Here is an 18,341-nt window from a genome sequence, read left to right on the forward strand (position 1 = left end):
AACATTCCCTGGTAACATTTTCATTTCCTCATAACAATATAATTGAGCGATTACACTGGGCAAAAAAGTTTTGCCTTAGTTGATTGTTTCCCCAGCCTGCAGTTGACAGTGACGACTGTCGAACGTGGTGGGGCTCAGCCCCTCCAGCTTTTCTCAGTAGGGGGGGCTCGTGCCCTCTTGCACCCCTGGCTGATATGCCTAAGCCCACTGTCATCATTACATACCTGCCAAGTCTCCCTGATTTCAACCTTTCTTACATTTGTATGGTTGTCATAAAAATGTCCCGGAAATTGAAAGTTCTATGCGCTTCTGGCTGCATTGACGAAAATGCCGGCCAATCCAATTAAGGCTTTTTGCGAACCCATTGCATCTTATTTTAAACTAATTGAGGGGTCATTCATCGAAACGTATAGTAGACTCACATGGATGTGAAAGCAGCAGATACGAATTTGCGAAATTCTCCGACGAAATTCCTCTGTGTTCATTGGCCCAAAATTCAGATGTTCCGAACACTATTCTTCACATCGGTGGTTGCTATGAACTTTAGTACCGAAGCTGTTGGACGAAGGCCTAGAGCAGCGTGCTCGAAGCTTTGAAAATACAGGTGCACCAGCGCACGCACTGCAGTGCATGTGCTTGTCGTTTGCCGCAGCTGCTAGGCACTAATCTGTGGTCATTCTGGACACGGATCATGTATGGCAACCAGCTGACAGAACTTCGAAAGTGTGCGCACCTTTGACGCTGTACCAGTCAAAGTTGGAAAACACTATCCTCGTTTGTTTGGCCACTCCAAGCCATTATAAGACCATAGTGCTGATTTTTACGCTTGTGGGGCTGTTGGGACCCTTCCTCCCTCTTTTGTTTTTCGCGATGTTCTTTGTTTTCTTGTGGTGCAAAAAAAAGGAGGAGGGCAAATAAATGAGCATGACTGACCCCCCCCCCCCCCCCCTTCAGTTTTGGAAGTCTCCCGGATTCAGAATCCTTGAACTTGGCATGTATGTCATTAGTGTCTGCCTTACCACGCTCGTGAGATCGAATTCCAGCAGGTGTGGCTACATTCTCAATGGAGGCGAAAATGCTGTTGACCTGTGTGTTCAGATTTGGATGCACTTTAAAGAATTCCAAGAGGTCAAAATTTCCAGATCCCTCCACTACAGCATGTCTCATAATTATATGGTGGTTTTGGGACCTTAAACCTCACATATAAATCAATCAGCATTACTACGTCCACTGCACGACAAAGGCCTGTCCCATGTTCTGCCAACGACCCGGTCCTGTGCTTTCTGCTGCCACTTTATACCTGCAAACTTCATCTCATCTGCCCACCTAATTTTCTGCCCCGCCACGGTGGTCTAGTGGCTAAGGTACTCGGCTGCTGACCCGCAGGTCGTGAGATCAAATCCCGGCTGTGGCGGCTGCATTTCCGATGGAGGCGGAAATGGTGTAGGCCCGTGTACTCAGATTTGGGCGCACGTTAAAGAACCCCAGGTGGTCGAAATTTCCTGAGCCCTCCACTACGGCGTCTCTCATAATCATATGGTGGTTTTGGGACGTTAAACCCCACAAATCAATCATGCCCACCTAATTTTCTCTCTCACTCTCATTCATTTGCATTCTCCGGGAATCCAGTCAGTGACCCTTAATGACCAGGAGTTATCCTGCCCATGACCATTTCTTCTTCATGACCTCAACTATGATATCGTTAGCCCCGGGTTTGTTCTCTGACCCACTCTGCTCTCTTTTTGCCTCTTGAGGTAACACCTGTCATTTCCCTTTCTATCGCTCGCTGCATCGTTGTCAATTTAAGCTGAACCCTCTTTGTAAGCCTCCAAGTTTCTGCTCCGTAGGTAAGTACTGGCAAGATTCAGCTGTTATATACCTTCCTCTTTAGGGTTAGTGACAGATTACCATTCTAGATTTAGAATGCTTGCCAAATGTGATCCACCCCATCTTTATTATTCTAGTTATTTTACTCTCATGGTTTGGCTTCGCGGGTACTACTACCCGCCCCAAGTAGACATATTCCTTTACAACTTTCAGCGTCTCTCCACTTATTGCAAAGCACTGTTTGCTGCCGAGACTATTGCACATTATTTTAGTTTTGTGCGTATTAATTTTTAGACCTACTCTTCTGCTTTCCGTGTTCAGTTCAGTAATCATGAGCTGTAATTCGTCCCCCGAGTTATTCATCAAGGCAATGTCATCGGCAAATAGCAGGTTACTAAGATACTCTCCATTAACTTTTACCCCTAACTGTTCCCAATCTAGGGCCCTGAAAACCTCCTGTAAACATGCAGTGAATAGCATTGGAGAGATTGTGTCTCCCTTCCTTACACCCTTCTTTATTGGGATTCTGTCGCTTTCTTTATGGAAAGCTATGGTGGCTGTGGATGTACTGCAGATTTCCTCCAGTATGTTTATGTGGGGTTCTTCAATGCCCTGATCCCTTAGTGCCTGTATTACTGCTGATGTCTCGACTGAGTCAAATGCCTTCTCGTAATCTATGAAGACCATGTATAGAAATTGGTTATATTCCTGCATTCATCTATTACCTAATTGATAGGATGAATATGGTCTATTGTGGAGTAGCTGGTACGAAATCGTGCTTGGTTTTTTGGTTGATTGAGCTCTGTCATCTTAATTCTAGTATTAGCTATCATTTTTGTAAATACAGTCGAACCCCTCTACAACGAAAAAATTCACGGTTCCCTGTCAGCAGTCCATAGGAGTCAATGCATAAATATTGTCGCCACAATGAACACTTTTTCTTCTGCCGTACCGCTTCAATGAAATTTCACAATGCAATTGCAGGCTCAGATATTTATTGCTATACAGAAAACCCAATCTTTAACACTTTGATGCATTTTAAGAACCTGAAAATACGCCGACGAAGTTTAAGACACGTGTTTGCACCACCAGAAACCGCCGCTGTTGAGCAAGCATGGGCGGCGCCGTCATTGCTCGATAGCGATGGCAACGAGACTGCCCTGCTCATGGAGAATGGCCATGCTTTTTCCACTGGCTTGTTTTTCGAGCCACAGACGATCTGAAGCTGAAGCTTAGTCGCTCAGTTCATGTTTTCCTTCACGCAGCTGCTGCACCCAACCGCGGAGCGATGCCTTTTCCAATTCCAATGTTTATCATTTTATCCGTGCTTGGCCAGTGTGGTACCTAATCAGAGCGGCTGTTCGTCAGCATTATCAACCAAATCAGCCAGCTGCGAGATTTGGGTGATAAGAATGACATAGAATAAGGCAAAAGTCCCCGCTCCACAATAGCATGCCTCTATCTTGGCGTTGTTGGATACATATTGATGGCGGACGGCTGCTGATGTTAACGTGTTAATGCTACTGTTTGGTACGTTTACGAATGCAGTTGTAGGCGTTGTTTCAGCATATTTCACCATGGCCTCGCTATGCATGACTGTGAATCGCGTCATGATGCTGCTGGGAAAGAATAGGAAGCACCCGACACTTTTGTAATTTAAGAACAAACGTTTCTTTGTTTTGCTAGCTCAGATGAGCTATATTTTTTCGATTTCACTACAACGAAATTCTTGCTTCAATGAAATATTTTCTGCGCCCCGTGAGTTTTGTTGTAGCGGGGTTCGACTGTATTTTGTAGAGAACGGACAGTAAACTGATCGGCCTGTAATTTTTCAAAACCTTGACGTCTTCTTTCTTGTGGATTAAGATCATGTTAGCGTTCTTCCAAGATTTTGGTGGCCAGTTTTTCTAGCGCAATCTCTCCACCATCTTTCAACGGGTCATTTGATGTTACCTTAACCCCACCAGCGGCGTTGCTTCTTTGTATTCCCTCTAGGGCTTTCTTTATTTTCAGTGTCGTTACTGGTGGGATGTCAGATTACTCTCGGTTTACGATATCATCTGGGTTTCGATATCATCCTGTCACTGTAACGTGCCTCACAATTGGGCATAGGCAAATAGTGAATTTTAGGTTCAAAGTGAATTCGAAGCGCATGGTGATTTTGTTCGAATAGTTTTGAATTGAATCCGAATAGTATATACATATCACTAAATTTAAAGAAAGAAAGGCAATATTTGTCATGACCTAACTAACCTATACAATACTATTTAAAAATTGAAACAAGGCCGGTGCAAATGCCTTTTTTTTTTTTGCATCAAAGCAAGCGGAAACCTTTTTAAATTGTAGCAGGGTTTGACTTGTAGTAGAGTGCAAGTGATAGCCTGTAAAATATGTAATATTTTAAAATTTACCTTGTTTAGAGCATATAAGTCGTTATAAGAAGCTTTAAACTTCAAAAAAAGTGAATTGATGTGAGGATAATACCCTCATTTATTGCAGATTTTCTCTGGATACGTGTTTTCATGGCTTTGCTCTATTTTATTGTAGTGAAACGACTTTTATGGGGGGTACCTGCTAACTAATATACATCCGAATAGGTGCTTTTATAGTTTAGTACTGCTTCACTGCAGTGAAATTACCTTTACAAGTTGATACAGGCGGTCTAATGTGCATTTATTTGTTCACTTTGAATAATTTGTACTTTTCAATAATTTAAATTTCTTTCAAAGTAAATTTGAATACGGCATTATTCGTTTGAATATTTGAAGCATTCAAATATTTGCACTAGCCCACCCATAATCATGTTCTTGCTTTGGTACGTAGAAACCCTGAATTAGATTTTTTCTGTCTTTTCATAATGAAAGGACATGGTTTCCTGCATGTTGCATCGTTATTTTTTCTTGCTGATGCACTTACTTGATAAAGATTCACAAGTGCTGACAGAAAATATTCAATCAGTTCAGAATCTACTTAATTGAAAGTCTGCTCTCAGTAAAACTTTTAATACAGTCAACCCTCAATAATTTGAAGTCACCTAATTGAAATTTTCGGTTAAATAGAAGTCAACAAATGGTTTCATAATGTTGGTTAATTAGAAGTTCTTTCCGTCGAGAGCCTTGAGGAGACCGTAACTTTTCAATAAAATGGAGAATCTTTCATGTGCCAAGACCTCCGAAGACAGCTGTCCGACCGCGCTGTTGTGGCCATCGCAAATTCCCACAGAGCAATGGTTCATAAAGTGGCCATCTTGTTTTGTCAATGCTGGGGCATCGCATTGGCTAACTAGGTTTTTTTGTTGTGATGTGTCGAGTGCTTTAGCTGTGCTAGGCGCTGCCATAGCCGCGCGCTGGGTTGAAGTTGGAACAGCGCGACTGGATGCTGGCAAAAAAGAACACTCGAAACACACACATTGCTGTGTGTGTCTTCTGCTCCTTCCGCGTCCAGTTGTGCTGTTCAAACATAGCATGATAAACCAACTTGCCCGCCAACACACCGTGGGATTTCATACGTACGTGTTTCCACAGCTGATTTTGAGCGTTGTGATGGCGATGCTTGATAGTGGCAACTTGCGGCCCCTACCGAACGCTTGATGTAGCAACAAAAGTCGAAAGTCTTCTAAGAAGTTGACCAAGGAGCACCGCCAAACAAGACATCGCACGAAAGTACGTCGTTAAGCCTAACTCACTGTCTAATTTCATCAAGAGCAAACAGGTGAACTCGAAGACGATAGTTTTGAGGCCATTCTTAGTGAAGTCTGTTTCGAAAAATTCGTTGCCATGGACAGCTTCGTCAATACATGTCCACTAGCGAGCTGATAAATTGTGTAGATGGTTCGGCTAGTGGACGACGACATAGAAACAAACCGCTACCGAGGACTACCGATGTTGATGCGGGTTTTGCTCTTGCGCTGCGGTTTTTATGTTTTGTTCAAGAAGACAATGCTGAAGAATCACTTCAACGTGTGTAGTGCTTGGAAAACTTGCTAGCCGCAGCCAGGTTCGGCAAGAGAAGATGATAGACTATTTTCAAAGAGAACTGTCAGGTCTAAAGCAATTAAAGTGCAGTTTTTTGTGCATTTTGCTTGATTGGAAGTTCATTTAATTCGAAGTGTTTTGCGGTTCCCGTGAACTTCGTATTAAGGGGAGTCGGCTGTGTATGCAAATAAACAAGTGTACAGCAATCAACAATGCAGGATGTTTGTGAGCCACAGTTTTATTCTTTTCAATGTTTTTTTGTGTGTGTGTGTGTGTGTGTGTGTGTGTGTGTGTGTGTGTGTGTGTGTGTGTGCGCTAATGTCAGGACCAATACACCAATGCAGACTCATGCAAGTACACAAAAAAATTCACAGAATATCTACACAGTGACTAAGCTTCGGAGGGTTTTATCGGTAAACCGTGAATCGCCTGCCCGCACCTGTTGAGTGAGTCATCGAACTAGGCGAACACGTACCACAGCGAGCTAGCGGGACATGGATTTAGCCGCTTCGCCCCTAAAGAAGGCGTGAGGTAACGCTTTTTCAAGCAACTATGGAATGGCTTCACTAAAGGAGTTCCGTACAAGTTGACTGCTGCCGAAGTACGATGCAGTCGACTGGGACCAAGTACAAGCAAAGTTAGATGCTGTGATTACTTTTTCTTGTCTCGACGAGTGCACTGGTATGAGCTAAGCAGGGAGGGAAGGCACGGAGGAAAGAAGCTGCGTCATGAGTATTCATTTATTCTTCGAATGTGCCGCTTACTTTCAGTGTGATTGCGAGTAACTATGCTGCTCACAATGCTGAAATGGCCGTGAAATTTTGCATCATTTGTTGAAAGAAAAAGTTTCTTGCTTTGAATATTTATTCTAAATGCCTGGCTGCTTGCTGCACGGTAATGTTTGGCTTGCGTTTTCTCAGAAGCCTCGACTGCTGATCGACAGCATTTTCCGACTATCCGAAAAAAGTTTTTGCAGGGCCCCTTTAGGCTAGGTGTATTAGCTTTAATGTTGTTACATCGCAGCCAGAGCATACACACTAAAAGTAGCCTGGTAGAAAAGAACGCCGGATGAAGGAAATGAAAGTTCAGTGAATACCATAATGCACAGAGCTGCACATTTCAGAGTGTATCCAAGGGAAGGTAAGCACTGTAATGTAGGGTAGAGATTGAGTTCGTGTGATGAAATGAAAAAAACAAACAAAAAACATGCACGTATAGGATGGTATGAGATGATGAAAGACAGTATCATTCTGAGGTTGCTGGTAGAGTGGCAAAGAAAGGCTTTAGTGGGCATATTTTTATGGAACATGGTTTTGTTAATGTGCATTTAGATGGCAAAAAGCAACAAACACAAAGGGTTAAAACGCAGCTGTGGAAGAAAAAGAGTACCCAGTGTGCCCAGTGTATACCCAATGTATCACAATTGAAGGGATTCTGCAACAGTTTTTCAAGTAACCATGGAATGGATTTTCTGAAAAAGCCCAATGCCTCACGAATCTACTGCTGCAAAAATTTTTAGAATCTGTCCAGTATGAGCATAGTTGCGAAGATTTGTTGTCCGCTGCGATCGCATTCTCCCTGTTATTGCCCCGACGAAGCGTTGGACGCTAAGAAGGGAAAGATGGCACAGAAAACAAAACAAAAAAAAAACGTTGCATGCACCTCGTGACTTTGAGCACTTTTTTTTGTGTGTGTGTGCCCCGCCGCGGTGGTCTATTGGCTAAGGTACTCGGCTGCTGACCCGTAAGTTGCGGGATCGAATCCCGGCTCCGGCGGCTGCATTTCTGATGGAGGCAGAAATGTTGTAGGCCCGTTTGCTCAGATTTGGGTGCACGTTAAAAAACCCCAGGTGGTCAAAATTTCCGGAGCCCTCCACTACGGCGTCTCTCATAATCATATGGTGGTTTTGGGACGTTAAACAGCACAAATCAATCAATTTCTTTTTTTTTTCTTGGAATACTCTGCTTTTTCAATGCAATCGATCGAGCGCGCCATGTGTAAATCAGCCATTGGCTATTAGAATGGCTGGGATGAGTTAATTTTGAGCGTCCATCATTTAAGCTTCTTCCGTCTCTTTTTTTTTTTAATGTGCATAAGCGATCTACCATTGCACATATTCTCTAACATTCAAATGTTTGCTGATGATTGTGTAACATATTGAGCTATCATTAACGATAACGACCCCATCTGATTGCAGAATGGCCTATATAATGTTAAGTAGTGTAAGGTGTAATTCATGGCCTTAAATCCTCATAAATAGAAATCTATGTCAGTTTCTCGCAGCCGTAATCATCATACCCTTCCTTTCACAATTAACAACTCCCCCATTGGCATTGTTGTCTCATTCAAGTATTGAGGTTTTACTATCACTCATAATCTCAACTGGTCCTCTCATGGAACTAGCATCCCATCATCTTCAAACAAACATTTAGGATTTCTCAAACGTTACTTTCACAGTGCTCTTCAATTCATAAAACTACTCGCATATAAAACATTGGTTAGGCCCAAATCCAAATATGCAACACCCATTTGGAATCCTCATCACATATATCTCAGCGACGCCATAGCATCCGTTCAAAATCGTGCCGTAAGGTATATTAATTCATCCTTCTCATATGACATCAATGTTTCGTCTTTAAAAAGAGATTCTGGTTTGGATACACTAGCACACTGCCGTCACATCGCAAGCTTATCATTATATCATAAATTCTATAACAGTTCACTTTGCCAAGTACCTTACATTCTGCCTCCTATGGGCATTTTACTGCGCACAGGCCATTCATTTAACATTGCTCATCCAAGTGCCTGTACTGTCACTTGCTCGTCATCATTTTTCTACATCGCTTCCATCACCACCTCACCTGTCTTCATCGAAGAAATGACAAGATTTATTTATGGACAAACTGTAATTTTGTTTATATAACCACCCCTTATGTTACACCCCTCTGGGGTCTTTAAGGTAAATAAATGAAAATGAAATTAAAATTTGTCGAGAGAAGAGAAAGCAATTTTTAGCTGACTTCGAGAATTTATTGTGGATTCCAGGCCGCATGCTGTGCTATAATAATTGGCTCGCATGTTCTTGGGAGTCTCTACTACCCATGCGCAGTGTTTTCTGACTGTAGTGTCAACAGTTCACCGGGAAAGCTAACCAAGGCAAAGCCTTAGCATCTGAGCAGCCCAAAGAAAGACAGCCGGTCCCCACTGAACCGGATTAACAACTCTCTTTACTCTCCTTAGTTCAAACGCTTCACCGCTAGAAGGGGGCGCCACAAACCACCACAATAGTAGCGACCTCTACATCTCGTGCCCTTTTGGACATTGGGCAGTCGCAAGTTCAAGTGGTCCAATGAAACAATTCATCGGCCACTACGCGTGTGCACAACACCATCACGACCACCATCATTACTATCGCCACCAACACAGCCATCCGCCTGTGCCGAGTCACTCGTTGCCCTAGCATTTGGAGGACCTCAAGTTCGGTGAGCTACTTGTGGCTGTGGCTTGGTTTCTTCTGATGAAGCTTGGGGAGGCGGCGATGCTGAAACAAAGGGGACAAGGTAACACCTGTTGCACTGCAAGATACCGCCTTGTCCTGTTTCTACTATGTAGCTCCTGGGTCTCTGTGCTGCGCTTGACACAGGTCCTTTTATATTCTCTGGCCGCACCCATACTTGCTATCCTACTGGTAGTAGCAATTGATGCCTGGCCCGATGGCGCTGATTGTAGCTCCTCTCCTGCTTTCTTTGGTAGGATGCGTTTCTCAAGACTACTTTGTCTTTCGATGGCACACTTGGCTGTAGCAATTCTTCCTTCGTGGAGACTTTTGTCTTAAGCCGATGACCCATCAAGAGCTGAGCTGGGCTAAAACTGTTGATGCCTGGGGTATACTTGTAGCATATAAGAGCCATGTGGGGGTCTTTCGCCTTGGTGAAGAGGTTTTTGACCGTCCGGATCATTCTCTCCACTTCCCCATTAGACTGGGCATAGTGGGGACTGCTTGTCGTATGGACGAAGCCGTACGAGGAAGCGAAGACTGCAAAATCTCGTGACGAGAATGGTGGGCCATTGTCAGACCAAATCTCCTCTGATATCCCATGGCAGGCGAATATGCTCTTCAGCACATCCAGGACAGCTTGCGCGGTTGTGCTCCTCATGGTTATTACTTTCGGGTACCTTTAGTAGTAATCGACTACCAGGAGGAAAGTTTGTCTATTGAAGTAAAATAAGTCCATGCCAAGAAGTTGCCATGGTTGATTCGGGAGAGGTGTTGGTATAAGTGGCTCAGCAAAGTTGACTCGAGTAACAGCGCATGTTTCACAGTTAGCGACCACAGAGGTAATGTCATTAAAGATGCCAGGCCACCATACTGAATCACGTACAAGGACTTGGCTTTTGTTAATGCCTTGATGTTCCTCATGTAGCAGTGCCAAGGTCGAAGTGACAACGGAATCACCAAACAGACTCCTTTGAGCAGTGCACCGTTGCAAACAAAAAGTTCATCAATCACCGATGAATACTTGGAGATTGGAGCCCCCCCCCGCTTGGAGGCCACCCCCGCTGACAAAAAGAGATTAATGAAGTGCATTCGCCATCTGAACTTCGTGCTCGACGTACCTCCTGCACGTTTAGTGGCAAAACTTCGAATGTGACAGCCACTGCATCTGCAACATAGAGCTCCATTGCGTCAAGGGTTGTGCCGGCCACAGTTTCTATGGTAAGGAGCTGCACCGCATGCACGGGAGATTCATCCGGATCATTGATGCGTGAGAGCGTATCAGCTGTAGCCAAGAGCTTACCAGGCACATGAAGTACCTTGAATTGGTAAGGCATTGTTTTGATCCGCAGTCTTTGTATTCTTGGAGGCAGTATGTCGAGCTCCATCTTACCAAAAAGAGAGACAAGGGGTAAGTGATCTGTCTCAACACCAAGTGGGATAGCTCATACGAATTCATCGAACCTCCAAAGAGCCCGTGTTATACCCAAAACTTCCTTTTCAGTTTGGCTATATCTCTGCTCCGTCTTCGTCATTTCTCTCGAGGCAAAAGCGACAAGATGGCACTTGCCTGATGGCTGAGTCTGAAGCAACACAGCCCCAAGTCCAAACGAACTCGCATCAGCTGACAGTCATGGTATACGATGGATTGTACTTCGCCATACACCTATCGGATGTCCGTATCTCTTTCATCTTGACAAATGCAGCCTCCTGTTCATGCTGCGAAATCCAGCTTAAGACTTGTTGAGGAGTGCTCGGATTGGAACAGTTATCTCACAGATATGTGGCAAGAACCTGGCCAGATGAGTGATCATCCCGAGAAGATGCCTCACACTTACAACGTGTTTTGGAGCTTCCATGATCTTGATCTCTGCAACTTGCCTGAGTTCGGCCTGATGCCTTGTGCAGACAGGGTTACTCCAAGGAATGGTACTTCCGACACACCAAATAAGCATTTGCTCTAGTTCAGTATGACCCCTGCTTCGGCAAGACGAGACAAAACCTGGTTCAGTCGGACATCATGTTCCTCTCGAGTGCGTTCAAAGGCAAGTATATCATCAATCATATTTGCTACCCCTTTCTGTCCTACAAGAATTCTGGCCATCTGCTTTTGAAAGTACTCTGGCCCTGAGGTAATGCCAAACGGAAGGCGGCGGAAGCAGTATCGGCCAAATGGGTTATAAAAGTCGTGAGCTCTTGCGACTCCGCAGCGAGTTTCACTTGGTGTAAACTTGCTGTTGCGTCCAGCTTGGAGAACATCGTTGCGTCTCCAATAAGCCTGAGGACCTGTTAAACCGTAAGGAGGATGTGGCGTTCTCGAAGTACGACTTGATGTAGGCGGGTTAAGTCAACACAAAGACGATAATTTCCTGTCACTTTAGGGACCACCACCAGTCCAGAACACCATGGCGTTAGACTGTCGATGTGGCGAATCACTCGGTCAACATCAAGCTTGTTCAGCTCACGCCTCACGGTTTCATGTAATGGGATGTAAATGCGATGAGGAACGCTGAGTGAGAATGGTGTGGCAGCAGGCTTCAAGCGAATTTGATATTCATCCTTGAGGGTGCCAAGTTCGTGGAACAGTTCAGCGTGAAGTAAAGCTTCAGGTGCTTCCACCCTGCCAAGGAATTGCGAGACATTGAGGGCCTGTATAGCCGGGAGTCAAAGAAGAGGGACAGAGAGCGATTCAATGACAAAGAGCCGCTGGGAGGATGTCTTCCCACGCCAGCATTGCGTACGAGAATGAGACTCGTGGCCACAGAATCCGCAGCTGGGCTTCTCTGCATTGTGACCATCAAAAGAAGTCTTCGCATTGCGGTGATAGCGAGCAGACTTCTGCGTCTTTGTAGCGTCCATGCGCAAAGCGCTGCCAGCCTGCGACTGCCGCTTTTCTTTTTCCGCGTCTTCCGCCTGACGTACTTGCATCCAAGCTTCTTTGAGAGTTAGCTTAGCGTTTCTGCATAGCTGGTGTGAAAGGCGCGAGTTGCGCAAGCCGACGACGTATCTATCATGTACTAGCCATTTTTCAACTTGCACTCAAGGATAGGCACAGCGTTTCATCAACCTGCATAATTCCGCATAGTACATGTTGACACTCTCGCCTCGCTGCTGTACGCGTCTGTGAAAATGCGATGACTCGTAGAAGTCATTACTAGGATGAATGAAGGGCTCGGTAAAACTTGACAACAGTCTCGTAGAAAGTGATGGACGCAGCATCGAGAGAGAATGTATCGAGAAGCGGACGCACTTCAGGGGCCATGCAATATAAGAGAAAGCGCACTTGTGTTTCTTCTGGTGCATTCTTGAGTCTTGAGATGGCAGAGTAGTCCTCAAACCGGCTTCTCCACCTCAGCCAGATCCCAGGTTTGATGTCAGTGCTCACCGGCTCCGGCGTCTGAAAATTGACACCCACCCATTTCCAGCTGGACTGCTCGATAGACTTGGCAAGGACAATGGCTAAGCACGACGTAGGGTCTCCATCCCACTTTTGACACCATGTAGTAGTGTTAACAGTTTACCAGGGACGCTAACCAAAGCAAAGCCTTAGCGTCGAGGAGCTTGAAGAAAGACAGCCGGTCCCTACTGAACCGAAACAACTACTACCTTTATTCTCCTTAGCCCTAACTCTTCACATTAGGAGGGAACGGCACAAACCACCAACAATAGTAGCAACCTCTACACTGACCATGCTCAAAAAGTGTTGCAGGGCCCCCATTAAGACTAAAGTAAGCTCGATGGTTGCTGGCCTTACAAAGCACAGTTTTACCAGTGCAAGAAACAGTGAAGATGAATGATGATAAGGATTAACATATAACTGGGGAAGAAGGACTGCACCCATTGTATCAGACAGAATAGCTGGAGACTAAAATGCCCTTTTGGTTTCATGGCCACATAATAGGATAGGACACAGCAGGAAACCTGTGTCTTGCTGTGTCCTATACGGGCCGATAGAGCCATGTTCCAGTGGCCAGGCAATCGACTTTACATTAGATTGATTGTGATGATGGCTTTATTTTATGGCACTACGCGTGGGGCAAGTTTGGACTGGTGGCACCTCTTTTAGAGGTGCTCGAACAGGCACAGGCACTTGCCGTAGGGGTGAGGGCCTGGATGTCACTTCTGTTGTGCACTACTGAAATCTACATGAAATGCACAAACGAAAGATATCTCCTAAAGTATTAGGGTGGGTGTAGCATTGAACAGAAAAATAAAACGGGAAAGAGAACAGGAGCGTCCAAAAACTTCAGCTCAGGAGCAACAAGTGCAAGCACCGAATAAAGAAAGACAACAAGGGAATAGGGGAGACATTGATAATGTGTAGACAGAGTAACAATTAGGAAAAATTCAACAGATCCCATGCATTGTAAGAATCAGTTGTATGCTAAACAAGTGATGCTGCATTTTTTTCCAGCTTTGTAATTAAATGGATTGACGTGTTTTTATAAACGGAGCACCTGGTGAGCTGTGCAGGTACTACACTGGCATTAAAACAGTAACTTACGGTCTGACGCAATGTTAGCTCTCGTCTTAGAGAACAGACATCAGTTTTGTTGAAACAAAGCACGCGCTTTCACTTTCACTTTTTTACCTTAAAGACCCCCCTAGAGGGGGTATTACATAAGGGGTGGGAAACATACAACAAATGTAATACATATGCAGGATGGGTATAAGTATGAACAGGGGTAACCAATACAGAAATAAAATAATACATGTGCAGGGATCAGTATACATATTAACAGGCGTAACACCTTGCAAGAAAAAAAAAAGAGAAGACTAACTGAGAATCAGTGGCACAAAAAGGAACAATGTGATGTATTCAAATTGAAAAGAAACGAGTGTAAATTTTGTGTAAATGTTAATTTACATGTTATTTGTGTAAATGTGTATAATTGTGTGTAAAGAAACATTTTGGGAAAATGTTGAGTGGCATGTTATGGTGGCGAGATCAGTGGAAAGGCCATTCCAGTCGGAAGCTGCACGAAAAAAGAAGGAGGCGGAAAATGTGGTACGGGCACGTGGCCGGCCAACATGAAAGGAATGAGTGATGCGGTGAGATGTGCGGGCAGGAGGCAAGATACAGGGCGGGTGGCCGAGTTGACTGTGATAGAGCTTTTGGAAGAAAATGAGGCTGGCAACTCGGCGAAGAATGTTAAGGTTTGAAAGATTAGATTTTTGTTTAAGAGATGAAATGCTCACGTTATACGAATACGAGGAATGAATGAATCTGGCTGCTCGATTCTGGAGTGATTCTAGTGCACCGGTTAAGTACGCTTGATGAGGGCTCCAGATAGGCGACGCGTATTCAAGTTGGGTGCGAATTAAAGATTTATAAGCTTGCAGTTTTACAGAAGGGGGAAGCATGACGTAAGTGCCGCTTTAAGAATCCAAGCGATCTGTTAGCTGATGATATGATATTAATAATGTGGACGCGCCATGATAAATTGTTACTCAAAGTTACTCCCAAGTACTTGTAAGTGATGACATTTTCCAATGCAACTTTACCGATTTGATAAGAATAGGTGAGGGGGCTGCGCCGACAGTGAAACGAGAGGGACTTGCATTTATTAGGGTTTAGTGTCATTAGCCAACAATTGCACCAGTTAAGCACATGGTTAATGTCATCTTGCAATGCAACTTGATATTGATATGTGGGGTTTTAACGTCCCAAAACCACCATATGATTATGAGAGACGCCGTAGTGGAGGGCTCCGGCAATTTCGACCACCTGGGGTTCTTTAACGTGCACCCAAATCTGAGTACACGGGCCTACAACATTTCCGCCTCCATCGGAAATGCACCCCGCCGCAGCCGGGATTCGAACCCGCGACGTTCGGGTCAGCAGCCGAGTACCTTAGCCACTAGACCACCGCGGCGGGGCAGCAATGCAACTTGGGCTGATGTGTTAGTAATAGTACGGTATATTACGCAATCGTCTGCAAACATACGAATATTGCTGGATACATGGAAAGGTCGATCGTTAATGTATATTAGGAATAATAGGGGTTCAAGGACAGGTCCTTGCGGGACGCCTGATGTTATGTCCATTAATGGTAACGAATTGGTAACAATTAGTCAAAAATTCTCGAATCCAAGTTAAAATTTTAGGGTCTAAGTTTAATTTCGAAAGTTTTAACATCAGGCGGTTGTGGGGTACTTTGTTGTCGAATGCCTTTGCAAAGTCAAGAAAGATAACGTCAGTCTGTATGTTATTGTCCAGGTTAGTGTGCAGATCATGAATGAAAAGAGCTAGTTGGGTTTCACAGGAAAAATTTTTCCGAAATCTCTGCTGTGCGGAATGAAAAAAGTTATTGGAGTCCAAGAAGTGCATGATTTCCGTGTAAATGACGTGTTCCATGAGCTTGCAAGGCACGCTTGTTAAGGAAATGGGGCAATACACAAATGGGACGATACACAGAAAATGGGGCGATACACATGGCATGCTACGGTCCGATTCACATTTCACATGCAATACTGTGAATATCGTATGTAGCATTTGTGAGAGTATTTTACTCTGGGGTGGAGCAATGCTTGATTATAGCTTTCTGAGTCATTGGAGCACATACGTAATGTTTATCTGACAGTTATAAAAGTGGAGCCAACACTGCAAGCGGAATTCACGTTAAGCGGACATGACATCTGTATCATAGGTGTGCATAGGTAATGTTTATTACCTTGTTATAAAATTGTTTGTTGCACCTACATTTCTCTTGTGCATAGGGTCTTCAAAAGCAGTTTCAAAACATGGCTTAGCTCTGTGGCAGATTATTTGATTGCTCCTCAGAATACCTGGGTTTTATTTCTACTACTACCATAATTTCTATTCTTTGCATACGTCAGGTCAACGGGGTTGATACCGCATTTTTTTGACGTGCACCTGTCTAGATTACCAATGTCTGTGCTCACCGTTCCTGGGTACACATGAAATGTGGGCTACACTCGTAACTTGTGGCCCGTAGTATATGGTACTACCACACATGACTGTAGGAAAGGGCTTGAACAAAACAATATTTTCACGTTATTCGTGTCATGACCAGCCAGTGATATTCGTCGTACCCACTTACTTTCTTATACCAATTTTGGTCTACGTCAAGTTAAAGAGAGCACCGAAATGTAGGTGGCAAAGTGCCCTTGGTTGGCTAAGAAATAATTCCCATTTAAAATAGAAGTAGAAACCAAGCTTTGTTTGCAGGGTGTAAGGCAATGCGCACTCGTTGTCACGTAGCCTGCTTCGTGCAAGCGCTGACCCAGAGTTGGTCAAGCCTTGAAAGCAGCCGGACAATGTAATTGGAATTGCAATCCATGCACTTGCACTCTCTGGACTTGCTTTCGATGACAGTGATAAGCAGCGAGTTGGGTCGTTAAAATGCAAAGACGTTTATTTTACGATATTTCGCCAATCGGGCCTGTGTCATTTGCAGTTCCGAAAGGGAAGAGCTATTGTGCCCCCTATGGTCTGCCTCCGAACGCAAGCAAATGCCTAAAAGCACACCATTCCAAGAATCTGAGTTGTTTGATGTTCCGACGACGCTCCTCGGTATGGAGGCATGAGAGCGACACCTGTCATCCTTTCTATAGTTTAACTTTTTTATAAGAGGCATGGCAAGGACATGGACCGGGCATGTAGTCGTAGACAGGATAACCGCTGGTCATTAGGGGTAACTGACTGGATTCCCAGAGAAGGCAAGCGGGCTAGAGGGAGACAGAAAGTTAGGTGGGCAGATGAGTTTAGGAAGTTTGCGAGTATAAAGTGGCAGCAGCAAGCACAGGACCGAGTCGACTGGCGGAACCTGGGACAGGCCTTTGTCCTGCCGTGGACGTAGTCAGGCTGATGATGATGATAAGAGGCACGCTTCAGGTAGCAATTCCTGTCTTTTATATGAGATGTCTTTTATGAGCAGGGTACTTCATATGCATTTTTTTATCAATTCGTATTTTACTGTAGGCACACTGGCGTCTCTTATACCCATTTTTTCCTTATATCAGTGTCTCTTATAAAGGGGTTCGACTGTATATGACTGTGCGACCATTAAACGCGACCACGACTGCATAAGACTGCGCGGGAGTCTCCCAGAAGCCTGATGACAGGCCCTGTTATCTGAATACATGTTGCTGCCGCTTCTCTTTGCATTGGGTGACGAATGCAACAGCATACAGCATTGGATTGTTCGAAAAGAAACACCGCCGCTACCCTTTGAATCTCATGCCGAAAGTAGCCGAGCCTTCTCTGGCACTGGCAGGCTTTACATGCCATCCCCACAGCTGCTTGTTCGGAAGGGGCGCCGTACGATGGCCACCTAGTGCTTATAAGTGGAAAATGACTCTCTGTGCTATAACAATTTGTTGTCTGTCGTTCCAGGATGAAGGCATGGAGTGCGATGCCGACTTGGTGAAAGCAAGTTACATTCAGGCCGAGAAACAGTTTCACAAGGACATGCTGTATTGCCGCGGCGTGGACCTTCATGCTAGCTTTCTGCTGTGCTTAGTGCTATGCCTCTTGTCTGTGATTAGGTGACGTTTCACTTGGGATGCAAGTGCGATTGTCCCAATCGTTTTGTGACAAAGGAGCAAACTTACCAGAAAGTGTCAACAGTAACAGCTCAAGTGCAGCGCAGGTGATGTAAAAACAGGCACTGTGAAGCCCACCATTCACTTTGTAGCAAATTATACCACACATGCAATGCAAATCCGTTGCAACAGAGGCAGCATATGTCTTTCCAGTCAAGCAGGGCAGGAGTGCATACTGCAGCTTTCTAGTGAATGAAAAAAAATTGCCCGCAGCTTCCCTCGGGGGAACACTGAGGAGGATGCGGACCATATAATTGGTTAACGGGGTGTTAAAGTGCGACTTACTTGGGTCGATGGCTAAATTGGTTAACGTGGTTGTGAAATGGGGTGTTAAATTGCGACTTACTTGGGTCGATGGCTAAATTGGTTAACGTGGTTGTAGGAGGGGGTGTTAAATGAGTGAACACGTACACACGTATGCGAAAGGGCGGCGCTGGTCGAAGGGACGTCGATCATTGTGTTTGTGGATTCGTTGG

General features: G+C 44.7%; 1 protein-coding gene across 1 annotated transcript in view; it reads left to right on the plus strand.

The window, feature by feature from the left end:
* Invadolysin (leishmanolysin-like peptidase, invadolysin) overlaps window positions 1-18,127 on the plus strand; it is a 53,657-nt gene extending 35,530 nt beyond the window's left edge. The window contains exon 18 of the mRNA XM_075892164.1: window positions 17,657-18,127. Within this exon, the coding sequence (XP_075748279.1) occupies window positions 17,657-17,812 (156 nt within the window). The 3' untranslated portion in view covers window positions 17,813-18,127. The remainder of the gene's footprint in view (window positions 1-17,656) is intronic.
* Window positions 18,128-18,341: the final 214 nt, after the last annotated feature.

This window comes from Rhipicephalus microplus, chromosome 4 (assembly GCF_043290135.1).
Source record: "Rhipicephalus microplus isolate Deutch F79 chromosome 4, USDA_Rmic, whole genome shotgun sequence".
Classification (NCBI taxonomy): domain Eukaryota; kingdom Metazoa; phylum Arthropoda; class Arachnida; order Ixodida; family Ixodidae; genus Rhipicephalus; species Rhipicephalus microplus.